Raw genomic sequence first — 25,489 nt, 5'->3', positions numbered from 1 at the left:
ATTGTTGGTAGTATAATAAAACAAAAAGGTCACACTAGGTCATACAAAAGTTTATTTGGACAAAAGCTTGAAAGGACATAAATGTAAATAATAGTTCAATGAAAGCTAACGTCGAGGTGGGACAGACAACTCAGCATATAAGGCATCAAAACCGATAGACGCATAAAGGCAAAATATCATTACCAGTCCCCAAAACACACATTTCACTTTATTGAGGCACTGCTAATGCAACAATATATAAAATTGGCCCTTTAGCAAAAAATGCAGCAAAAATCATCATGTTCAAATTACGTGAAAACAAGTGTATTTGATTACGTGACTTGGCAACCGTCCTTATCTACGACTGATGTGGAGACAATATTGGCATCCCATTGAGATTCAGCAGACAAAACAGTAAATGCACATTTTATAAATTACAGTACAAGACTACAGTGTCCCGCACACCCTTCCAAAAAAATGTACTCTCCCTGACTGGCCATTATTCATACATTTGTTTTTGTTTCAGGAGCATATACATAATTATATCTAACAGTATGGCCAGTCAAAGAGTATTTTTTAAGGAGAAACTGCATTATGGCATGTTTCAATACGTAAAGATTAACTTTACTGGAGAACCATTTGAACATAAGATGCAGCCGTGCTGCTCGAGTGACGCCAAAGTGCATACTAGTACACGGATCTCAGGAATATCGTTAAGACGCTCAAGTTGTGTCGTTTTCCGTTAATACTGGAAGGATATAACTGCGTTGACTCTGTAGACGTGATAGGAGCGGTTCCAGAAGACGCGGGTGAAGTAGTTGGTATACGGCGAGCGGTTGCTCTTGATCTCCTGGCAGAAGCGGCGGTGTCTGGAGAAGGCATACGTCTCACCGTTGTCCTGAACCACCTGCGGGGAAAGGATCGGAGGGGGGAGAGGTCGTACCGGAGTCGAAAGCCAAGCGTGGGCGCAAGACTCACGTGTCCGTTGGCGGCGTCCAGCAGGTCCTTGATGCGGCAGCCCTGGTCCAGAGTGAAATCGTTGCACAGGGACTCTTCCACGATCACGTAGTTTGCCTTGCGGGAGGTCAGAATCTTGTAGACCTCCTCAGCGGAGCGCATGGAGTATACCTGGTAGTTCTGAAATGCATTGAGGGAAAGGAAAAATATAAACCTTTTCTGCCAGTTTTTGCTTCAATTCCTTGCACATCTTGGCCACGTGGGGGCAGTATAACAGACACAGTATAGTAATATGGACATGGTCACAGCTCCTCAGTAAGCTGCAGTCATATTAGTCATTCTTTGTAGTTGATAAAGAATATATGTGTGAATACAGTATTACTTGTCTATATCTGAAAATTAGTAGATCAAAAAATATTTGGGGGTTATGATTAGTCCTTACATCATCACTTTATTATGGTAAATGAAAGTCAGACCACTGTCCTTCAAGTATAATTGTGACTCACGTCTTCACTCCTCCTCAGCATGTCCACATCCGAGTACAGCGGCAAGCTGGTGACGGCGGCGCCGGAGTCCGACTTGATGGCGCCCAGGAGCTGAGGGCTGCCCGCGAACACGGCCGCCGCTGGAAGGTGAGTTCTACAAGGAGGGGAGACCATGACCATGTTGTGGAAACGCTCACGAGACCCAAGACTCACTGGATCCAGCCAATCAACTCGGCTGCGTCAGGGTCGTAGAACTCCTGAAGCTCCGACAGGTCGGCCAGCACGCGGGGGCAGTACTGCGGAGGACAATGAAGACAATTATGGTTATTATTCTCATACTGAGTTGTCACCAGCTCAGTGATTCACCAGCTCAGTGGCCTCGTGGTAGAGTGTCCGCCCTGAGACTGGAAGGTTGTGGGTTCAAACCCCAGCCGGGTCATACCAAAGACTATAAAAATGGGGCCCATTGCCTCCCTGCTTGGCACTCAGCATTAAGGGTTGGAATTGGGGGGTTAGATCACCAACTGATTCCCGAGCGCGGCACCGCTGCTGCTCACTGCTCCCCTCTCCCCCAGGGGATGGATTAAAATCACACGGGGATGGGTTAAATGCAGAGGACAAATTTCACCACACCCAGGTGTGTGTGTGTGTGACGATCATTGGGACTTTAATCTTTAATCAAAGTCTCACCTCTCGCCACAGACTGAAGCAGATGATTGTCGGAACGGCGATGCTCAGGATTAATGACTACAAGGATGCAACAAAAAAAAAAAAGCATTATCATCATCATAATAGTTTCATTCTTATTATTTTATTCCAGTCTTAAAAAAATACCCATTTTATATACAAATTGCTAAGTCAAAAAAATCTATTTAGTCATTTTTAATATAATGACCCTAATCATTTTTGTGATAGCCTGAAGGCCTCTCACCAGTACAAGAGGGTGGACTGACTTGAGCCTGAGCCACCTGAAGACGGTCATCCACAGATCCGGCGAGCACACGCCAAACGCCGCAAACACGCACATGTACGGTGTCCAGAAGTACTTCATCCTTTGCGGGGAAGAAAAGACATTTGCACTAGCTAGTGCACATCTAACAACCTGCAAGCTGTGTTTTCATCCTACCCGTCAAATAGCAGTGTCAGGGCGCCGAAGGTGAGCGTGTGAAAGACGTGGTAGGCCACCTCGGGACGCTCGCCCACGTATCCGTCTTGCGGCTGTCGCTCGACGTTCCGTGTCGGTTGTCCGCTGAATCTGGCGTAGACGGCCTGGAGCGTCGACACCCCGCAGACGGCGAGCGCCAACAGGTAGAAAGGCAGAACTGACGTCTGAGTGAGGCGCAGGAACAAATCTTGACCGGGAGACTGGAGACTTTCTTGGCACACCAGAAAGTTGGTCACAAAGTCGCTGCAAAACACCCAATGCAAGCATTACTGATTTTTTTTTTTATTTCCCTATATTTATCCTCAGCATTATTCCTCCAACTGGTCAAAAAGTCCCCTAAACAATCTGTGCTACTTACTTTGTCGTATTGAGCCCAAACTTCACCTCCAGGAATTTCAAGACAAATTCACCTTCACCTACAGGCACGACTTTCTGCAAGTTAGGAAAGTATACATGTATTTTTTTTTAAGTAGCACAACAGAAAACACTGATAACAATCGGATAATAAACCCGATCATCAGCAAAACAATCGACGCACTTTGATTAAATAGTTGAAGGTGATGGCGGTGGTGAAGACCAGGTGGAAATGAAGGAAAAGTTTCATCATTCTGGCCACCAGAGGGCCCTTCTTCATCTTTTGCTGGAAACGACAAAGTTGTTACATCACGTTGTCAGACGAATAACGGGGGTGGTTCTGAAGGGGCACGGCGACGCTACCTGGAGGTACCTCGCCAGCCCGCAGCCAATCAGGAGGCTGAGCAGCGGCGAGGTCAGCAGCGCTGCGTTGTTAAAATGGAGGAAGAAGGCCAGCAGCAAGGAGCTGACGTACAACTTGTGGATGTCGGACAGCTGCACAAGGAAGTCGTTTAGAAAGTTCGAGCGAGCGGAAGGAAGCGGCGTCGTACCTTACGAGGCGGCACCAGGTCCAAGGAGTCCAGTAGGAAAAGGCAGAAGGCTTGCACAAAGAGCACGTAGTGGCTGTGCTCCCACACCAGCAGTAAGGTGAAAGTGGTGGCACTCACAGTCAGGTAGCACAAGTGCTGGAAGCAAGTTGAACCTTTTACTTGGGGAACGTACTCAAAGTTGAAAACATTTGGAATTCAAGCAAAACATTGTTCTCACCTCAGCTGCCAAGCCAATGTAGTTACACAGAAAGCCGGTGAGCGCCGCCACCTGGCAGGCGTAGCAAGGCAGGGCCCAATTCTCTCGTAGAGGAACCGCCTGCTCCACTTTGGTGGCGTCAGGTCTGGGACGGGTACGGGACGATCAACGACCGAGAACGTCTCTGACCGATGCCATCCGTGCGGGACCAACCTGCTGATGACGTACCAGGCCACCGTCAGCATGCCGGCCAACCAGGTGCCGCTCATCAGCCAGCTGCAGGCGAACAGCGCGGTGGCGTATACTGCCTGGAGTGCCAACACCGTGCCCACGTAGAAGTAGATGGGTTCCACGATGTCCTGCCAGGGCCGGAATCGTCACGTTCGACCTAACCACAAATTTAAATCCACACCTTCTCTATAAAATGTCCCCTTTAAAGCTGACCTGGCTGCCAGAGACTCTGTAAATGTAGCTGGTGATGACTTCGGGATACAGAGACAGGCGCTCCACAGCGTTGATGGTTTGTCCCGCCAGAGTCCCGTCGTCTTTCGTCAGCTCGTGGAATGCTGTCACACGCACCCCGCGACACGCATGTGACTTGTTGGTTTCCCAATAGGAGCGAGGGAGAGAAACGACGCACCTCTATCGAAAGACGTCGCCGCCACCATACGTTTGTAGTAGTAGTAGTAGATTGCGCTGCCACCTTGGAACGTCAGCTCCCGCTCCACTTCCTGAGACAGGAAAACACCTCACGTAAACAAGACTCTGGTAGCGTAGACTCTCAAAATGTATGCAAACTCAAAAGTAAATTCAAGTTGTTGGCACATACCTGCCTCATGGAGAACCAGAACTTCCTTTCGTGAAATGCAGAGAGGTAGGCGGCGTACAGCGTGCCGCACGCCACCGCCGCCAAGCTTCCGAACAGGAGCCTCAGTACACGTTGAACAGCGCTCACTGCAGAGAAAATGTGTCATCAACATGGTGGTATATTTTAGTAAAATCACATCTCATATGTTTGCTTTGTTGTGCTAACATTGTTTCCATAAATACCAATAATTAACACTACAAGACAATTTTTGATACAAAAGAAATGGACTCACACGCAGGGCGTTTGGCTGCTTTGACTGTTGACTCCTGTTTGTTTGAATCGTCGATTTTCTCCTCACTGTGTTTTTCCTGCTCGCCTTTGGGCTGTTTCCCTTCAGCCTCATCATCTTCGACTTTATCAGGTGGAGGAAAAACTTGTGAGCCGATGCTAAAAACAGTAAACAATGTCATGCTGAGTTAGCTTCGAGCTACACTTACCGACACGTCGAGGTTCTTCCTCCTCTTCTTTGGCAACCTCGAAAGTATCCGACGTTCGACGTCGCAACTCGGTCATGGCAAGGAGAAATAACTATTTTTTCCAAGGAGCTAAAATATTATCTGGTGTTCTGCAAAGGCGACATGCTTACGAGCCAGCCAGTTAGCAGGTGGCTAGCTGACATCGGTCAACACGAACGACAGCAAAACACGCCAGACTCTCGAAAATATTGTTACATTTTAAACGGACAGTTTTTTTGTTTTTTTTTACTAATAATAACAGTGTCAGTTTCACAAAACAACTTATGCGATGATTTACACCAAGAAATAGGACAGTCAACTGGCCTCATCCCGGAGGTTTTGGGCCACCGGCAATTAATCTGGGCATGCGCAAATGGGCGGGTTTGGTCACGTGTGTATACAGGTCTGCACGTAAAAACCGGCGGCGAAGGTACGCATGCGCAAACCGATTAAGCAAATTATTCAAATACATAACGATTAACACTCTTTAGTCGTTTTTAAAAATGTTTATCAGCTCGTAATTCTATGATTGCGGTACTAATTTAGCAATGTTAATAGTGGTTATAGTAACATTATTTCGCATTGAGTTGTTCATTTTACTTATTTTGCTATTCTACATAAAAAGCCTAAAATATTACTGCGTGTAGCACAATCATTAAATGAACAGAATCAAAATCCTGCAGTTTAGTTTACTTGCGTGAAGCTGGCCCTCCAGCCCACGCAAAATTTAAGGAAAATAGTCTGTTTCGTTTGTGGTTCGTTTGTGCTGGTTTGTGCAGCAAAAAAATTCGTTTGTGCTGCTATGGTTTTTTAGTTATGAAAGATTATTTCTTAGGTCATCCAGAGTTCACCCAGCCCCCCCATTAGCTCCAAATGAACCCAAAATGGTACCGTTCGTTTGTGCTGGTTTGTGCTGCAAAAAAAATCGTTTGTGCTGCTACGATTCCGTAGATATTACACATTTATTTTATAGCGATGACGTCACCCAGCCCCCCATTTTCCTCCAAATGGACCCAAAATGGTACCGTCCGTTTGTGCTTTGTTTGTGCTGGTTTGTGCAGCAAAAAGTTTCGTTTGTGCTGCTTCGGTTTCGTAGATATTACACATTTATTTTCTAGCGAAGACGTCACCCAGCCCCGCATTTTCCTCCAAATGGACCCAAAATGGTACCGTCCGTTTGTGCTTCGTTTGTGCTGGTTTGTGCTGCAAAGTAATTCGTTTGTGCTGCTACGATTTCGTAGATATGACACATTTATTTTCTAGCGATGACGTCACCCAGCTCCCCATTTTCCTCCAAATGGACCCAAAATGGTACCGTCCGTTTGTGCTGGTTTGTGCTGCAAAAAGTTTCGTTTGTGCTGCTACGGTTTTGCAGATATTACACATTTCATTTATAGCGATGACGTAACAGCATTTCGTCGCGAATTTCAAGCTCCTGGAATGCTCCTGATGCAGGACGAATACAAGGTAAATATGAACTTCTTAGTCTTTTTTTCCCTCTCTTTTTAGCTTACAGAAAACTTTCACTGCGGGAAATGGCTTTTAGTACGAGGATATTTCTGTAATTATGTTTTTATCGTGCTCATTGATTAATTCCCATGAATACATTTGATGAAACAAAACGATAACATATCTACAGAATTGTTGTTGTATGTGTGTGGACGTCAAGGAAACAAAAAAGGCCAAGAATGAACAAAATCGCCAAACGGAAACTCAGCATTATACAGCTATATCTTTTTTTATACTGCCTCCTGGTGGTCGAAGCAAGCAAGCAGAAGGCCCCTTCAATAAGTTAATCATTCATCTTCCGCCTATTCAATTGTGTAATGACTGCAGCGTCTATAAAATACAATATTATAGAGTGCCATTTTCAGTCTTTTCATATTAAGCAGTGTTTGAGGAGCGTAGTCTGAGAAAGAATTGAAAGAATTTGAATTGTTTATATCCGTGGTCACCTTGGCGAACCAAGACCACCAAAGCGCCCCGTCCACCATTGTCCCTCATACTTACAAAGAGCTACAAAAAAAAAAACAAGCAAAGAGGCAATCATCATATGCTTTTGGAACCCTGTCTGCTCCCACTGTGGAATTCTGGGTGGCACACAATTTAGCCTAGCCAAAGTCAAATCAAGTTATGTCATTGACAAAATAAAATAGATTTCATGCGGCTCACATGAAACAAAAAAATGGAAAGCAGCTTTCCAATCTTGAACACGATCTTGATTTCAGGCCGTTTTGCACTCTGCTTTGTTCCTCTTGAACAGTTCCAGGCGACCGGCAAACCGTGACCCCTGCCAGCCCACCCCGATGGTGTGAGTACACGCACGCACGCACACAGACGTACACACTTGCACACACACAAGCTGACAATGCCAAAGTGCAACAGGAAAGGAGATGAGATGGAGGGGAATGGCAAGCCTGAGCAGGACCTGAAAGTGGATCTTGGCATCTCCATCCCTGGCAGAGATGAGAGGCCCGCTGAGTAAGGTCGCCTGCTACGTTCATTGTATCCGTCGTGATAAGTCGGCAGTGTGTGTGATGGACAAATAACTCGTTTTTAATCAGACGAGTAAAAACTGGTCAAATATTTAAAAAAAAAAAAGATATTAAAATTGAAGATCATTTGCAATTCTAGTAATGACACACGTAGGTCTGACACCTACCTCGGCGTCCTTTTTACAGCAGCTTTCTCTCCCTAAGGCACGGGTGTCAAACTCAAGGCCTGGGGGCCAGATACGGCCCGCCACATCATTTTCTGTGAAAGCGAAAACAAATTGCGCTTCAAATTCGTGTGTCATTGCTAGAATTGCAAATTGTCTTCACTTTTAATAATATCTTGACCAGCTTTTACTCGTCTGATTTGAAAACGAGTTATTTGTCAGTTTGTTTTGTAGCTTTTAACTGTATGTAATGTGAGGTGCTCATACATTGATTTGGGTCGACAGCCATAATGGCCCTGCCGAAAGAAGCTATGACTACAATGCGGCCCGTGAAAAAAATGAGTTTGACACCCCTGCCCTAAGGCGCAATTTGGTAACTCTCGGTTGGGTTAAGCTGTCTTTACTGAAACCGTCGCGGGGATGAGTTCATTGACACTAGCCCACTAGCTGAGTTTAAGGTAACTACTTCCGACCAGGTCTGGCTCATTCCGATGTTAAGGGTATATTCAAGAGTTTATATTCGCCATGTTTGAGCGTGCCAAACAAGGAATTTGACTTTGGTCCATCACAGCCTCTGTTCAATGTTTAGGTGACTACCAACACTCGAACATCCCCTGATCCTTATCTGTCTTCACTAAGAACTGAACGGTTCAAAGTATGACTGTGAAAGGAAATTTTAAGCTTTCATTATTGAATACAGAAGAACCATGCTCCACATCGTAAAATGTACGTGAAAAAAAACCCCAATCAATCATCAAATCAAAGGATTATCAAGAGAAAGTTTAATGAATAAGGGAAAAAAGTGACACATCTCAATTGTTCGTACAAACGACGACAATTCCACTCGCCGTTTTTCATTCAAGCGAGAATGATGCCGTCGCAAACCTCTTTGGATTGTAAAGAAAAGAAAAGAAAATGCAACTTAACTACAAAAACACTTCAAAGCTATTCAACACAACATAACTAAACGATGATTACGGGGTCCCTTACTTTAACAGTCCTTACTCACGTGAGAATACATTCATGTATGAATAAAACATCCATATTGAATACATGTTGATGATCCATCCATCCATCTTAACTCAATATTCAACGCAACTTAACTAAACAATGGTTATAGGTGGGTCCCCTTACTTTAACAGATGTCATTGGAATGCTTCAGCTGTTAGTTATTTCATGGCAAAGCAAGAGAATGTCAAATGTACCCTTACTTTAAACCATGTCATTGTAAAACACAATGTCATCGAACACTCACTAACTTAACACGTAATCAATCGTAGCTAACCTATGCTTATGTTAACAGATGGAAGGGATTTTATGATAGCAAAGCAAAGCATCCTAAAATGATCCAAAAGTGAGTGAGTGTGTGTGTGTGTGCGGGCGCGTGTGCGTGTCATTCAAAACAGGTCGTGTTTCCCGAGTCAATAACTTCGACTAATCTAACGACGGACTTAACATGTCACGGCAGTCTAAATTTGGCACCGTCTGCTGGTGAAATTTGGAACCGCAACAGCGCCGAACTGCTTTTTGATAAGACTTCATTTTGAGGAACTAACTTCCAACTAACCGTTTGTCAGGTGTCTCTCGTGTCAAGCTTCTGGGGAAATTCGGAATTGCACTTGAGCCCATTTGCCCGGGCCAAATCCGACACACATTTGCGCACCGCCATTTTACTTGACGAGCGCTGCACAAATGGGTGACGTCGGGCAGCACCCACGTGATCCCACGGGGATGCCGTTCCCAGGCTCCGCCGGCTGACCGCTCACTTTCTGGGCCGGATCTTCATCTCCACGAATCTCAGGCAGGTAAAACGTGATGGCCCCAAATCTAACCATAATGCATTGGTTTTGTCGCAGGTGCCGGTTGCCTTGTACAGCCCGTTCAGGTTGCAGCTGGCACAGTCGTTGTACCACCAAGCGCCCTTCCGTTCAATGGCGCAATTGCCACCACTCTTGTCTTGGACGCGGTCTTTGGTGCTGAACTTCATCCCAGAATGGTAGGTGAATCGATCGTCTGCAAAGCACACAAACTTGCTTTTGAGCACACGCAGGCGGCGCGGGCTCTCGAGTGTGCCCCCCCCCCCCCCGGCGGGAGTCGCTACCTGCGTTTCCAGAGTAGCCGCTCACAAGCAGCGGGTAGCCGTCCTTCTCGGGGTCCAGCGAGTTCCGGCCCACCGAGAAGTCGTCGTAGAGAGCGTAGTATTTGACGCCGTCGAATATGGTCAAGTCGATCCGCAACTGGTAAGCGCCCGAGGCCGTCAGAGCGTGGATGTTTTGCAGGCCTGCAAACACGCAAAGGCGGCGGCGTCACGTCACGCAAACCACAAAGGCTTGACAAGAAGGATCTCTTTGTTTCAGACCGAGCCAGTGCTCTCCGGCGAGGTCTCCAAAGCCCTTTCGATAGTCGTTCCAACCCCGAAAGAAGTCGACGGAGCCGTCCTTTCTCCTCTGGATCACCTGCAAACACACACGCACACCATCAGCGGAGCAAACGAGCATGACTGGCCAACTGGACGTTCAGCATTGAAGAAAAGTGCCAACTTTATTGGGGAAGGCTTCACGAGGGGAACTTTGGGGTGTTTTTTTGGGGGGGGTCAAGCACTTACGGTCCAGTCTCCCCCGTCCAGGTTCATGTTGCAGTAAGCCTTGAAGCTGTTGGACCCGCTAAAGATGGTATAGACTCCACTTTGGGACTTTCCCGCCGCCATGACGTGACTGCAGTCTCTGGGCATGAGAACTGAAGCAAAAAAAACAAAAAACATGTGAGAGCGCAAAATAGATGCCCGCTTTAAACAAACTGGACACGCTCGCTCGGTAGCTACCATGCTGCAGGCTGGACAAAGCCAGACTGAAGTTGTGTAACTCCTCTTTCTCTTGTGACAGCTCCTGCGCACCAAGCGTTTGAAAGAACTGAAATGAGATCTCCAACTGGGACACTTTGCTTGCATCTTTCAACAATACTTTTGTTCTTATTCAAAGGAGATAGTAGTTTGTGTGTAAGCGGAAGGAGGGAGGGAGGGCGGGAGGGAGGGAGGGAGGGACGGACGTGAAGTCCTGAAATGTCCACATCACCTGAGACAGCAGGCTCTGACTCGCCTCCAGGTCGCTGCGAATCGCGGTGTGACTCGCCTTCAGCTCTGCCAATGCCGTCTGACCTGCCGTCTGACCTGCCTTCATCTCTGCCAATGCGGTCTGATCTGCCTCCTGACCTGCCTTCAGCTCTGCCAATGCGGTCTGACCTGCCTCCTGACCTGCCTTCAGCGCTGCCAATGCCGTCTGACCTGCCTTCAGCTCTGCCAATGCGGTCTGACTCTTCTCCAGGTCGCTGGAAATCGCGGTGTGACTTGCCTTCAGCTCTGCCAATGCGGTCTGACCTGCCGTCTGACCTGCCTTCAGCTCTGCCAATGCGGTCTGACCTGCCTTCAGCTCTGCCAATGCCGTCTGACCTGCCTCCTGACCTGCCTTCAGCTCTGCCAATGCCGTCTGACCTGCCTTCAGCTCTGCCAATGCGGTCTGACCTGCCTTCAGCTCTGCCAATGCCGTCTGACCTGCCTCCTGACCTGCCTTCAGCTCTGCCAATGCCGTCTGACCTGCCTTCAGCTCTGCCAATGCGGTCTGCAGCGCCGCCCAGTGGCAGGCTAAATCGGTGCAGTTGTGGTCTGGGATGCTGTTGGGCAAAGTCGCCACCAGCGCGCCCAACTCTTTGACGATGTCCTGAGGCCTTGGAACACATAAAGGGTATACATGAAGCTGCCATCCTGTGTGTGTGTGTGTGTGTGTGTGTGTGTGTGTGTGTGTTGGGGGGGGGGGGGGGGGGGGGGGGATTGTGACTTGTGGTGGTCAAGTGTTTGTTCATTGCGTGCGCGCGTGCGTACCTGTTCAAGTGGAAGAAGACGATGTTTTGGATGACAAGCACGACCAAGAGGAGCGTCGGGACCACCGCCAGAATGGAGCCCCAGCGTATCTGAACAAACTGAGCGCAAACGACGTCACAGGCGGCGGCGTCTCTCTCTCGCTCTCTCTCGCTCTCTCTCTCTCTCTCTCCCTCTCCCCCGACGGAGCGAACGACTTGCAAATGCTTTCAACTCGACCAAGCCATTTGTCAAGCGCGTGCGCGTCCATCCGATGCGTACCTTGCGCTTTGGTGGTTCGCCGATCAGCTTCTGGGTGCTTTGGTTCATCTCGAACCACTTGTCATTTGACATTTTGTGCTCTCCTTCTATTCTTGCTTTCTCCGTACGAATGTCCCTAGCTGTGTACGTGTTGTTTGTTCTGCGTGCGTCTAATGCCGTATTTTGTGTTTAGCCAAGTGACGTGAAGTTTTGTTTCCACTTGACGTTGGTTTTGACCTTGTTTGCGGCAACGAGATGGGACGACAGCTCTATCTGGGCTCGGTTGGTACATTATTGCGAGAGAGCGCAAAAGCCCGACAGAAAAGGAACGGGCTGTACACAACACAAAATGCGACCCTGAGCAAGTTCAAGTTGTCATTGACAAGATTTATTTGATTGATTGATTGATTGATTGATTGATTGATTGATTGATTGATTGATTGATTGGTTGGTTGGTTGGTTGGCTGATTGATTGATTGGTCTTTATTTATCTATTTCTTCATTCATCTATACATGCATTTTTTGACTGATTGATTCAGTCCTGTATTTCCTCATTTATTTATTACACTCACACTAGACCAGGGGTGGGCAAACTACGGCCCGCGGGCCACATCCGGCCCACGGGACCGTTTAATCCGGCCCGCCAACCCTGAATAAATTGTATTATTAAACATTTTTTTTGGTCATTTTGCATGCAATGATTGCGTTTCCCCAGTAGATGGGGAACCGCTCGCCTGCGCATTTACTACTGGAAGCCGTGTCAGAAAGCTCGGCGCACACTCACAAGTGCGTGTACGTACTCAGTAGTACGGACATGGCGCACTCGCGCTCTATTTGTATCAGTCCCGAATTTAGAGCGTGGGCTGTGACGACAGCATTCTTGTAATTCGCGCGCAGAGCTTGCAGATACCGTTTTACGCTAAAGCCACCCACAAACCTTCCCCTGGAATCCTTCTATTAAAATGAGTCGCCCAAGGAAAAGCAAGGTGGACACAGTGCCGAGTGTTTAAAAAAGAGTGGCCAATTTGGCTCGACGTACGCGACGTGACGTTCAGCCACATCAACATCAACCCGTCACAGATCGAGGTAAACGGACCAACACCTCGGATCTCTCCTAAGAATTGCCACAACAAATTTTACTCCAGACTATGACGCACTAGCAAAAAAGGGAGACCAACAACACTGTTCCCACTGAAAATGAAGGGGAGGCTCTCAGGTTTGTTGTAAAAAAATGCATTTTGAATGTGATTTGTACACAGCAGGGATTGAAACTAGCGACCATTCTCATTTTCAAACAATGCAGGATGCTCAAGGACATTGATGCACCACCTGTTTGCGACTAATCTTAACCTGTAAAGTTCTTAAGGCTTACTTTGAGGAAGTGTTTCCCGTTTCCTCACCTCTGTTACCAGGTGTTTGTGAGTTAAAACTCTGCTCTGATGTTCAGATACCCCTCACCGTGTTGCTGTTTTGATTACTTTATTTAGATGTATGCTTTCACCGATTCTTCAAGATGATATATTTGGTCAGAATGTTTGCCGTTTGATGTGATCTCATAAGATAAACATCTTTCATTAATCTGACCTGCAGGCACTGAAGTGATGGAGACTGTTATTAGTGTGAAGGTGAAACCTTCACACTATTGTTATTCCTGTACTTTATTATTATTCTACATCTTCTGCTCACTTTTTTGCTGATTAACTACTTCCACAGACTTCAACCGATTCACTCCGTTCCACTTTTCACTTATTCCAAATATTCATGACATGGGGGCTTACATTTTTTTCCTTCCAAAAATTTTCCGTTTTCACAAAATTCACAAATTTCCGGCAATTTTTTCCCCATTCATTCTTAATGGCAGATTCAACATTTCACATTTACGTTGTTCCAGTTTGAAATTCACATAATTCAACACATTCAAATTACATTGGGGACATTCCCAAACTTGCCAAATTCAAAATTTTCACGTTTTCATCTTTTATTTTGAAATTCACACCCAATTCACCAATATTTCCTTTTTCCCTTCTCATTTCTACATTTTTCAACCCATTCAACCCATTCCAACTTTCAACTGTTCATCCTTTTTCTACCTATTCCACAACTTCCCACTTACCAAAAACTTCACATCTTTTATTTTGAAATTCACACCCAATTCCTTTTTCCCTTCTCATTTCTACATTTTTCAACCGATTCAACCCATTCCAACTTTCAACTGTTCATCATTTTTCTACCTATTCCACAACTTCCCACTTACCAAAAACTTCACATCTTTTATTTTGAAATTCACACCCAATTCCTTTTTCCCTTCTCATTTCTACATTTTTCAACCGATTCAACCCATTCCAACTTTCAACTGTTCATCATTTTTCTACCTATTCCACAACTTACCAAAAACTTCACATCTTTTATTTTGAAATTCACACCCAATTCCTTTTTTCCCTTCTCATTTCTACATTTTTCAAACCGATTCAACCCATTCCAACTTTCAACTGTTCATCATTTTTCTACCTATTCCACAACTTACCAAAAACTTCACATCTTTTATTTTGAAATTCACACCCAATTCCTTTTTCCCTTCTCATTTCTACATTTTTCAACCGATTCAACCCATTCCAACTTTCAACTGTTCATCATTTTTCTACCTATTCCACAACTTCCCAAAAACTTCACATCTTTTATTTTGAAATTCACACCCAATTCCTTTTTCCCTTCTCATTTCTACATTTTTCAACCCATTCAACCCATTCCAACTTTCAACTGTTCATTATCTTTCTACCTATTCCACAACTTACCAAAAACTTCACATCTTTTATTTTGAAATTCACACCCAATTCCTTTTTCCCTTCTCATTTCTACATTTTTCAACCGATTCAACCCATTCCAACTTTCAACTGTTCATCATTTTTCTACCTATTCCACAACTTCCCAAAAACTTCACATCTTTTATTTTGAAATTCACACCCAATTCCTTTTTCCCTTCTCATTTCTACATTTTTCAACCGATTCAACCCATTCCAACTTTCAACTGTTCATTATCTTTCTACCTATTCCACAACTTACCAAAAACTTCACATCTTTTATTTTGAAATTCACACCCAATTCCTTTTTTCCCTTCTCATTCCTACATTTTTCAACCGATTCAACCCATTCCAACTTTCAACTGTTCATCATTTTTCTACCTATTCCACAACTTCCCACTTACCAAAAACTTCACATCTTTTATTTTGAAATTCACACCCAATTCCTTTTTCCCTTCTCATTTCTACATTTTTCAACCGATTCAACCCATTCCAACTTTCAACTGTTCATCATTTTCCTACCTATTCCACAAGTTCCCACTTACCAAACATTTCACATTTTCAATTTTGAAATTCACACCCAATTTTCCTAAATTTCCTTTTTCCCTTCTTATTTCTACATTTTTCAACCGATTCAACTTGTTTCAACATCATTCTTCTTCACCTTCACACGCAATTTCTTCAGGAATTGCAATTCTAGTTCATAATAACAGTGTCGTATTTTATGAGAATCACTGATAGCAGTTTTTTAGTGAATTTTTTTTTTTTTTTTAATGCTGTTAATAAATGCATTTGTTTTCAAAAAACTTGTTTGGAATATCCATGCTTTACTACCTACTAAAGGCCAAAATCTTTTATGCAATGACCTTTACAGGTCGCTTATATTACTTCACACAAACACTACGTCCATCTGCTCCTGGTTCGGCCCTCCGGTCCAAATTTAGAACCCAGTTCGGCCCGCGAGTCAAAAAGTTTGCCCACCCCTGCACTAGACACTTGAAAACACATTGGTGCCGACACCGTGAGTTCGATTCCCACGTTTGACGCTGTGAATGTGTGTGTGTGTGTGTGTGTGTGTGTGTGTGTGTGTGTGTGTGTGTGTGTGTGTGTGTGTGTGTGTGTGTGTGTGTGTGTGTGTGTGTGTGTGTGTGTGTGTGTGTGTGTGTGAGTGACCAAAAACAAAAAGCGCATGTGTATGAGTGTGCAAGAAACAATAAAGAGGAGCAATACCGAACGCCACCATGGTGTGGTGTCTTGTCTCCGATTAGATGGACGTCGAAACGGCAAACCCAACCGACTGAAACACAAAAAAGACAAGAGCTCTAAAGCTGAGGAGAATGCCAGCCAAGGCAAAGCCATGTAACGTCGCGAGCCCGGCGCTATTTCAGAAAAAAAGGATGCAACTCCAAACGGCAGACTTTGTCGTCGAGTAATCATAACAATACATTTGATTGATAAGGCGCCTTTCAAAGCACTCAAGGTCGCCGTACAGACATAAAATAGTATTTAAAAAAAAATGACTGGAGTAGAGTGATGGATAAGCTGACTCACGTCTGTGACTGGCCGACGGCCACAGGCAAAGATGCTCCTCCGGACACGCCGTCGTCAGTGGTCGCGGAACGGTCCTAAGTCCAGATGAGGGACAAAGGTGTGAATTTAAATGGCGGAAGTTAGTCAATTTGCAGTCTTGTACGCTGTTATCAAAGAATTTGTCATAGTAAAAGACTCCTGAAGACATATTTACAGTATTGTATACCTTGTTACAAAAAGTTGTTGTAATAACAATAAACAGGATGTATACTTCTGCTATGGTCAATTGTGACCACTAGAGGTCCCTGGTTAACCAAGGTTAACAACGGAACGTCGCATCTCCGTATGTTACACACGCGCGCACACACACGCTTATAAATCAGTCATCATTAAAAGATATATTCTTTATTTTATTAAAGCGTGCTCCTATTTTAAACTCACTTTATTAATTGTGTATGCATACATTAATGTTTTGTTTTTATGTATTCATGTTTTTCTTTCATTGTTGTAAAGCGCTTTGAGCTGCATTTCTTGTATGAAAGGTGCTATACAAATAAAATGTATTATTATTATTATTATTATTATTATTATTACATTCCTTGTACTGCTCCTTCATACTCCCGAACATTATTTACTGTGTGGAGGTGTGGGGCAATAGATACAAAACAAACACAGATCCAATCTTTATTCTTCCAAAAAAAAAAAGAAGCAATACGACTTGTGAATAATGCTGATTATAGAGAACCATCTAACCCTCTCTTTATTAAACTGAACTCACTGAAACACAACGACCTAGTCGACTTTAAAACCATCCAACTCATGTACAAAATAAAAAATAATCAATTGCCAAACAGTATCCAGAGGTTGTTTGAGTGGAGGGAAAGTACCTATTATTTAAGAGGAACACTTATGTTTAAGAGATTTGGTGAGGACAAACTTAAAGTTACATTGTATCACAGTGTGGAATTATGGAACACCAGCAGTGAAGAACTAAAGAACTGTAGTATCTTACCTAAGTTTAAAAAAATGTCTAAGGACAAAATATTGGCGGGATACCGTAATATGCTGTGAAGTTGTTTAAGTTGCTTTTGTATTTATTTTGTATTTATTTCTTTTATATATTTGACGATGGTCCAATCTTGACAGAATCAAAGACATATGTAGTTACAAGGGGTATAGCTTAGGCTTCCTTCTACTCCCTTTTGAACAAATATGAATTTACTGCAAAGGGAAAATTATAATGCAATATCATTTGATCTTTTTTTATGTTCTATTGTACTATGGAGTTATCATTTTCTGTCTTTCTTACATTTTTCTTGTATTTCTTTTCATGTTCGAAATTAACAAACAAACAAAACAAAAACGTTAACGTTTCACTAACGTTGGTGACTAATGTTTACATTTTCCATATTGATACAATATTCTCTGCATGTTGTTTATACTATTATTGTACTATTTACATGTATGAAACAATTTTTGAATGTTTTAATCATAAAATATCCATTTAAATGTTTTCATATACATTGATTGACACGCAGAATAAATGTACGATTGAGAGGGCACGGTCATGCAATGGCGGCCCTGCCACGAGGCAGACGAGGCAAACCACCCCAAAAAGATCTCTTTCTGAATGATATCAAAATATGCATTTATATGCGTTAGAACAACGAGGCAGACTAGGCCATTGCCGGGCGACAGTTGTGGCCGACCTGCAACCATCCCAAAAAGATCTCTTTTTTAATGATTATTTTCTTTCAAAGTTGTTCTAACTCATATCAATGCGTATTTGGATAGAAAGGATCAAATAAAACGGAGGGTGCCTTGTCTGAATGTTATCAAAATATGCATTGATATGAGTTCGAACAACTTAGAAAGAAAATGATCATTAAAAGATGTTTTTTTTTAGGCCGAGTGTAAGGGCTGCCTTTGAAGAAACAGAGCAAGCTTCCAAAGTTTTGATAGTCACATAAACGCACGCATGCACTGTAAATGATGCAATTACAACCTGCATGGTCTGAAGCTCCATCTCTCCTTTGCAGTCGGGTCAGCGTGTTGACGGTGGTTGGGCAGCAGAGGAAAGCTGGCAGTGTGCTTAACAAAAGCAAAATGACACACACGCACCTTGAATGAAACCAAGGCGGCCTGGGCGTCACTGAGCTGGAAACATTTGGCATCAACAGCATCTGGTCAGAAAAATGTCTTCAAGATAAGGGAGTTTTAAGAGAAACGAAACCTTCTCGCACACGCATGCACGCACTCATGCACGCGCGCACACACACACACACACGCACTCACGGTGCTCAAAATTCCAATTGACGGCAAGGAAACGTTGCGCCGCTGAATGACCTTAAATGGAACGGCCTGAGCGTCACATTACTGGAAATGATGGAAGAGGCGGACGAGAGAAGACGAAACTTTACTTCCTTTACTTATTACGGAACATTTTGTTCTCAACTTGATACTTTTCTTGCGACGTTGGCAAAATAGCTTGTTGCCGATTGATTCCTGGATGCAGGCAAGTGCCACGTCGAAGTGAGCCGGACAGTCATTTCGGTGCTCTCGTGCATGAGTGAGTGTAATGTCACTGAAGAAGGAAGAAGAATTTTCTTTCCTGAGCTAGATCATCGTCAAACAGTTTGGAGATGCTGAATCATTTCAGGGACTGTAAATTCAGTCCACGTGCTGCCTGCCCCTTGGCCAGGCAAGCTTGTTTTTTTTACTCAAGTGCGGCCCACGTCAAAAGAGTCCACATCCAACTTTTTCTTATGTTCATCTATTGCCAAAAGATATGAAGACGTCTTGTCAAGTCACGCCTCTTTTTGTTTTGTAAACACCGAACAATTCAAGCTGACTTATTTTCTGGTAGTTACAAAAAGATTTCAAGTTTTTTTTCCAATGGTGTCACCTGCATGACTGACAAGAATCAAATATGAAAGAAATAAACTGAAATAATGTATGCACCAAAAAAAATCAACAAGGCATATTTCTTCAGACATGTTGGAATTTCACGCCTCATAAAACAAAGCTACAGAATCATCTCCGTGACTATCAGTTCCTCTCCGCTCGCTGGCCGGCCGGCTCGCTCCTCAGCACCCTTGGAAGAGCGCGTTCCCGCGGAGACCCTTTGTACGTGTGCACGTCTTTGCCCCGACGGAACGCGATATTACTTGGGCCACCTTTGTGGCCACCACTTTGATTTCATTCGGGATGGGAAAGAGGGGAAGCGAGCAAAAAAGGAGCCACAACCTTTGGGGTCACTTCAACCTGCTACGTTTTAAAGTGACGCCAAGTCATGTGTCAAAGTATTTGATTTTTTTGTTTTGGACTCGACATCAGTCAGAGTGGAATCAGCTCATGACAACGTCGACTGACTGAAAGATCAAAAACATTGGCTCACTCAATCGGCCGACATTTTCGGATCACATCAGGTGGGTTGCTTGCGAGAAAAGTCAAATGAGCAGGTTGTCACGTGTTGGAGCTAAATGCAGGCAAGCAGGAAGGATGGCTTCCTAAAAGACACTGGCGCTTTTGAACCAAGGGGGTGTCGTGTCCAGTGGCGTGCCGGGAGCCATTTGTCAGTTTCAAATCCAACCGGCCCAATGGCAGAATAATAGAATACCGCTGTGTCACTTGACTCCACTATTTAAGCGCTGACAATGGGTGAAAGATTTGATCCTAAAAATACATCATCAAACACTGTCATGCCTCGCCCACAGTTTTGTGACGTGTCATCGTTTCTGTGTCTGTGTTCGCCCCTCCCTTCCTGTGTGCCCTTGATTAGTGTAATCACACGCACCTGCCTCTCGTTACCTGGGTCGTATCTAAGTTCTGTTTGCGTGTCACTCGCCGTCGGAGCATTGCATGAGATGTGTGGACGATGCATGTCTCACTGTCACGCGGTTTGTTTGGTTCCTGTCTTTTGTTTCACGTCTTTGGCGGTCAGTCCTATTGGTTTTGTTGTTTAGTCACGTTAGTTTGCCGGGTCTGTCTTTTGAGTTCCTGGTCCAAGCTGCATTTGGTCGTCCTCGCTCCATTCCTCTCCGTTCCTGACAGAATGCCCCGACCCCTACCAGCAGGAGAAGGCCATGTTTTACCACACGGTTTATTGTGGACGCAGCCTTCAGTGACGTCATCGCCAGGCTTAAGTGGGAAGTAGTCGAAGCGCGTCTGCTGTTTTCTGTACTTCCTCGTCCGCCCGTCGGACGAGTCACTTGTATCAACTTTGACCAAATACCCACCCCTTTTGACTAAAATCGCAAAAGACAACTTGATGCTTGCAATGAATTTACTTGTATTCTTCGTTGCGGCCGTGCAAATTTACACCTAGTAAGTTTACTTTGCTTACAACTCAGTTTATTATCCTCAAGATTGACGCTCTTGATTTTGAACTGACGCATTTATTATTATTTGGTTTGGTTACATTTTCTTCACAGGTCTGCTGCGTCAACATTTCATGAGCGGAATATTCCTTCACCTGAACACTCGTTTTCTCGTAGTTAGACAGGAACACAATGCTATTATAACTTTTGGCATATTTAGCTAATAAAGTTGAAAAACTTAAAAGTGACGCAAAGCAAGGTGATGTATGCCTGCATGAATATCCATTTGGGTAAGGATGGAAAAGCTCATGTACAGTAATGAAATGTTTGACAGTCTTTGCAATTGATAATGAACATTTCACGGTAATGGCAATAAAGTTGTATCTAATCTTTCATAATAAAAAAACAACAACATTGTATTGCCTCCTGAAGAGACAATATAGGATCAATTACGTAATTGGAAAAGTTTTTTGGGCAAATTAAAGAGAATGGCAAAAGTTGTCATATTTTTTTCACAAGTGGATTTAAATCGCTGATGAGGGGCATCCTGCTGGAATGTTGCATATTTATCAACAACCAGCAGAAAAACAATTGTCAAATCACTTGACAAATTTGAGCGAAAGAATGCGCTTGGATAAACATGAACTCCAACATGTCAAGTGCTGCAATGTTCAAACTGAAGACAGAATCATTGAAAATATGAATTGCACAAGATTGCTAAATGTAAAAACAAAGCAAGATCATGGGTGTCATTTTTGTGTTAGTCTTTCCGTCATTCGCAAGCTCAATTATTTCAAGACCAGCTCTCAAGTTGCAAAGCTACCAGAGTTCTTGGAGGCGGCGTATGTTGACGGCGTTCAGATTCAGCAGTTTGACAGTAACCACAGGGAAACGAAAGCCAAACATGACCGGGTGAACAAAATCACAGAAGATAAGCCGCACTTCTGGGAGATAGTGATCAATATTCAGAATGAGCAGAACATGAAGGACAACATTGAAACCGCTAAAAAGCGCTTCAACCAAACTGGAGGTTTGTTTACGTCATCTCATAAAATTCATTTCATATGCTGGGACACTTCATGACTAATGAACAGGCGTGTCACTGCTGACTTCTCTCTGATTATCGTCACTGAATCTTGCGTGCGATCCTTTCAGGTGTTCACATGATTCAGGTGATAAGCGGCTGTGAACGGGATGATGAGACTGGGGAGGTTGACGGTTGGCAGCACCACCGTCACGATGGAGAAGACGTCATATCATTTGAGGCGAAGACGATGACATGGATCGCAGCACATCCACAAGCTTTCATCCCCAAATTGAAGTTTGACCAAATAGATGGGTACAATGAAGCCAGGAAGAATTACTACACTGAGGAGTGTCCTTCTGATTTGAAGAAGCATGTGAGCAACGGGAGGGACTTCCTGACGAGAACCGGTACGTTGCGCTCTCGCACCTTCTCTCAACCTCACGCACACGCTTTCTCTCTTTCCTCCCTTCACATTCTCTCCATCTTTGGTGCCCTCCTCACGCGTTTCCCTCCATCTCTGCCCCCGCGTGCAGAGCTTCCCAAGGTGTCTCTCCTGCAGAAGACGCCTTCCTCTCCGGTCACCTGCCACGCCACGGGTTTCTACCCCATTACATCGTCCCTCTTTTGGAGGAAGAACGGCGAGGAGATCCACGAGGACGTGGAGATGGGGGAGACCCCCCCCAACCACGACGGAACCTTCCAGACCTCGGTCGAGCTGAGAGTGGAGGTGACGCCCGCCGCGGCGGAGCGGGAGTACGAATGTGTGTTCCAGCTGGCCGGCGTCTCGGAAGGCATCGTCATCAAGCTGGACGCCGGAAGCATCCTGAGCAACCAGGGTGAGCGTTTGTCACGGCTCAGACACGTCCGATTGGCTGTGGGCTCTCGCGGGTCATTGACGTGTCTCTCTCCGCGCTTTGCCGTGTGAAGAAGAGCAAGACAGGAAGAAGGCGGTGGCCATCGCCGTCCCATTGGTGGTCCTCGCTCTGGTGGCGGTGGTGATGGGTGGTGCGCATCAACACATAACAAAAACTATAAAAACACAGGTACGTACATATTCGTTATCCTCTGCGTAGAAACAAATAGTACAGCTTGATTTGTTTACTGTGATCCGGAATAACACAATCACAAACATAGGCAAAGCATTAACACCATACGTCATGAATGGGTACAACCGTGAACCGCTATCTCACATAAATGATGTTGAACTTGTTATATGTATATTGCTGGATGACGTGCGCCAGAGTATCCCTGGTTGGCTCTGTACTCGGGAGACTCGACTTCAACTCGGTGACATGACACTATTTGCCTCAAGAGTTTTGTACCTCGCTTATTTTGAGACTGGCCTGGCTCGAGACTCAACTTGAACTATGTGACTCTAGGCCTTCAGACGCACTGACATGCATTTACAAGCTGAACTTATTCAGACACTTTTTCTCCTGCAAATCACAGACTCAAAATAAACTGTTAATAATTTGGCTTGCACTGTTTGTAGTTTGGAATATTTGACCAACAGTTTTCGTATTGTACTGTGCACCATGCGAGGAATTCACCAGATACCGGTTTGGCAAGAACGAGGAAATTGGGCGCAAGAAGCCTGCCACTCCGCCATATCAGGACCGAGAGCCGAAATGCAAAATGGCCGACCCAAGTGGAAAGCCTCGTTTGTTCACTTTGGTTTTGTACAATTCAATAAATCAAGTCAGTGGTTGGAAGTCGCATCATGAAAGTTGATGTCTGGATGAATTTGAGCCGTTAAAAACCTTCAGACTCTTATCAAGCAATTTATCATCATGAAATACATTTAAAAACAGTATAAATTGTGATGATATTGTGGTGAATGGTCTTTGTTGCTTCGCTGGTCTTCAAAAAACACTCGGTGGACGATGGCTGGCTGGCCCAGGGAAGGAACACTCCAGTGACACACGGCTGATTGGGAAAAGATTTTATTTGTCAGAGTGAAGTCTCTCCAAAAATGGCCCCAAAAGCAAAGATGTTAGCAGCCCCCCCCCCCCTTCCTGACAGACAAGCCAATCTTATACCTGCCCAGACCATTGATGTCATGGCTTGGACTAACAGCTGTCGTTCGCGTCTCAGTCTACTTGGTGCTTTCGATGCCCTAAAAAGGGCATGTACAAGGCCCTTCCCTGGTCACGAACAAATGGCCCTTCCATATTCCAAGTACCTACACATTACTGAAACTAAAGCCTCTCTGCCAAGCAAAAATAGCTTATGGTTGAACATTGAAATAGTTTACCACCTAAGGCAACGTACAAAGCGAATCGAATCCAAATTTTACGACAATGTAAATATTTCTAAAACGTATTACTTTTTTTTTTTTTTTCATTTTACCGATTGAGTAAATTCACACATACCCTGTCTCGATTTTGAAAGATTGTTTGCAGGAAATTAAAATGTTAGCATTCATTTATGGCTTTTTTGTTGATGTTGCTGACACGCTTGCAATATAACGCTTGGGTGATCTTTGCTGATTTGTCTTGCAAGTGGCGCGCCACAACAGCAGCAACTCATCGAATACTCAATCAATCAAATACTTCTGAAAACATGACACAAAGCGAGCGTCTCATCGACGCCTTTCAAGCTTGCTGGCTTGGCTTGCTTCGGATTGGTTTCGTTTGTTTCTACATGAGGAGCAACTATTCAAGGTTTGATGTCATGGTTTTAAAAAGCTCAGTTTTGTTCGTGTCATCGAAAGTCTAGTTAAAAAAAAAAAAAAAGCCCAAGTTGGGTCTGAGGACGGTGAAAAAAGCCTGGCTTCATAGCGCCATCTTGTGATCTGCTCAAAGCTTGCGTTCTCAGACCACATTTGAGTTTGAAAACGGCCTTTAGTATGGTCATGCAGTGCCGTTCATGGCAGCATCAATTTATTTTTCTGTGTCTTCCTGGGGGCGTTGTCACCGAGTGTAGCAAATTTGGTTCCTCCCGCCCAAGCAAAGTTACAGGGGAAACAGGCCATATTTGATGATGATAGAACTTTATTCATGCCACAGCGGGGAAATTTACTTGTCCCAGCAGCGCGTATGAGTGAGTGCAAGAATAAAACAAGTGCCAGAATTACAAAAAAGGGTAAATAACAGACAAGGTCAAACACAAGTGCTGCTAGCAGAGACGAAACCCATTCATTTTATCAGGTGGCAGGCACGTTGTAAAGTCTGACAGCAGAGGGAATGAAGGACCTGCGGAACCGTTCCTTCCTAGTCTGCCGCTAAAGGAGCTGCTCAGGGACCGCACAATCTCATGGAGGGGGTGAGAGGTGTTGTCCATGATGGATTTAAGCTTAATCAACGTCCTCCTCTCACCCACAACCTCAATGGGGTCCAGGGGACAGCCCAGGCAAGAGCTCGCTCTTCTGACCATCTTATTCAGTCACCCCCTGTCCCGGTCAGTACTGCCCCCACCCCAGCAGACCACAGCGTCGAGGATGGCTGAGGCCACCACAGAGTCATAGAAGGTCCGGAGGAGAGCCCTGCACACACACACCAAAGGACCTCAGTCTCCTCAGCAGGTGGAGGCGACTCTGGCCCTTTTTGTACAGGGCGTGGGTGTGATCAGTCCAGTTCAGTTTGTTGTTAAGGCGAACACCCAGGAATTTGTAGTTCTCCACTACCTCAATGTCCACCCTGGATGTTCACCGGAGTGAAGATGGGTGCTGTCCTCCCGAAGCTCATCGTTAACTCCTTCGTCTTGCTGGTGTTCAGCTGAAGCTGGCTGAGCTCACACCAGCTGACAAAGTCCCTGATGACCGTCCTATATTCCAGATCGTTCCCCTCCCGAGACATATCCGACAATGGCCGTGTCGTCGGAGAACTTCTGGATGTGGCAGTGAGCGGTGTTGTGGGTAAAGTCTGAAGTGAACAGGGTGAAAAGGAAAGGAGAGAGCACCGTACCCTGGGGGACGCCTGTGCTGCAGCGCACCACGTCGGACACACAGCGATGTAACCTCACATACTGCGGCCGGTCGGTGAGGAAATCCGTTGTCCATGCAGCCAGGCGCTGGTCCACACCCGCCTTCTCCAT

The 25,489-nt window shown here is 44.9% G+C and overlaps 3 protein-coding genes across 5 annotated transcripts; 1 reads left to right on the top strand and 2 right to left on the bottom strand.

Moving 5' to 3' along the window:
• Positions 1 to 29: 29 nt before the first annotated feature.
• On the bottom strand, positions 30 to 5,380 carry LOC119130161 (probable C-mannosyltransferase DPY19L4). 2 transcript variants are annotated; one of them, XM_037263849.1, is made up of 18 exons: positions 4,993 to 5,380; positions 4,788 to 4,907; positions 4,517 to 4,641; positions 4,328 to 4,418; positions 4,132 to 4,253; positions 3,901 to 4,046; positions 3,709 to 3,832; positions 3,492 to 3,626; positions 3,304 to 3,435; positions 3,125 to 3,226; positions 2,945 to 3,018; positions 2,548 to 2,829; positions 2,317 to 2,473; positions 2,112 to 2,168; positions 1,635 to 1,717; positions 1,443 to 1,575; positions 958 to 1,116; positions 30 to 886 (listed from the first exon to the last, which is right to left on the bottom strand). In XM_037263849.1, the coding sequence occupies exons 1-18, from the start codon at positions 5,066 to 5,068 to the stop codon at positions 722 to 724; spliced, it is 2,283 nt and encodes a 760-aa protein (XP_037119744.1). In that variant the 5' UTR covers positions 5,069 to 5,380; the 3' UTR covers positions 30 to 721. The 2 variants fall into 2 exon arrangements, with proteins under 2 accessions (XP_037119744.1, XP_037119746.1); XM_037263851.1 differs by having other exon boundaries at positions 2,353 to 2,473; positions 4,993 to 5,379.
• A 3,610-nt stretch (positions 5,381 to 8,990) lies between these two features.
• On the bottom strand, positions 8,991 to 10,616 carry LOC119130806 (fibrinogen C domain-containing protein 1-like). The gene is made up of 6 exons (XM_037264738.1): positions 10,611 to 10,616; positions 10,491 to 10,554; positions 10,271 to 10,405; positions 10,029 to 10,169; positions 9,771 to 9,950; positions 8,991 to 9,682 (listed from the first exon to the last, which is right to left on the bottom strand). Exons 1-6 carry the CDS (start codon positions 10,614 to 10,616, stop codon positions 9,432 to 9,434), a joined length of 777 nt encoding a protein of 258 aa, XP_037120633.1. The 3' UTR covers positions 8,991 to 9,431.
• A 10,444-nt stretch (positions 10,617 to 21,060) lies between these two features.
• Positions 21,061 to 22,645, top strand: LOC119130288 (H-2 class I histocompatibility antigen, K-Q alpha chain-like). 2 transcript variants are annotated; one of them, XM_037264081.1, is made up of 4 exons: positions 21,061 to 21,457; positions 21,583 to 21,861; positions 21,988 to 22,290; positions 22,385 to 22,645. In XM_037264081.1, the coding sequence occupies exons 1-4, from the start codon at positions 21,127 to 21,129 to the stop codon at positions 22,525 to 22,527; spliced, it is 1,056 nt and encodes a 351-aa protein (XP_037119976.1). In that variant the 5' UTR covers positions 21,061 to 21,126; the 3' UTR covers positions 22,528 to 22,645. The 2 variants fall into 2 exon arrangements, with proteins under 2 accessions (XP_037119976.1, XP_037119975.1); XM_037264080.1 differs by having other exon boundaries at positions 22,382 to 22,645.
• The last annotated feature ends 2,844 nt before the right edge of the window (positions 22,646 to 25,489 follow it).

This window comes from Syngnathus acus, chromosome 11 (assembly GCF_901709675.1).
Source record: "Syngnathus acus chromosome 11, fSynAcu1.2, whole genome shotgun sequence".
NCBI classification, from domain to species: Eukaryota; Metazoa; Chordata; class Actinopteri; order Syngnathiformes; family Syngnathidae; genus Syngnathus; species Syngnathus acus.
The sequence above is the reverse complement of the archived record's forward strand: the minus strand, read 5'-3'. Positions and strand labels throughout refer to the sequence as shown.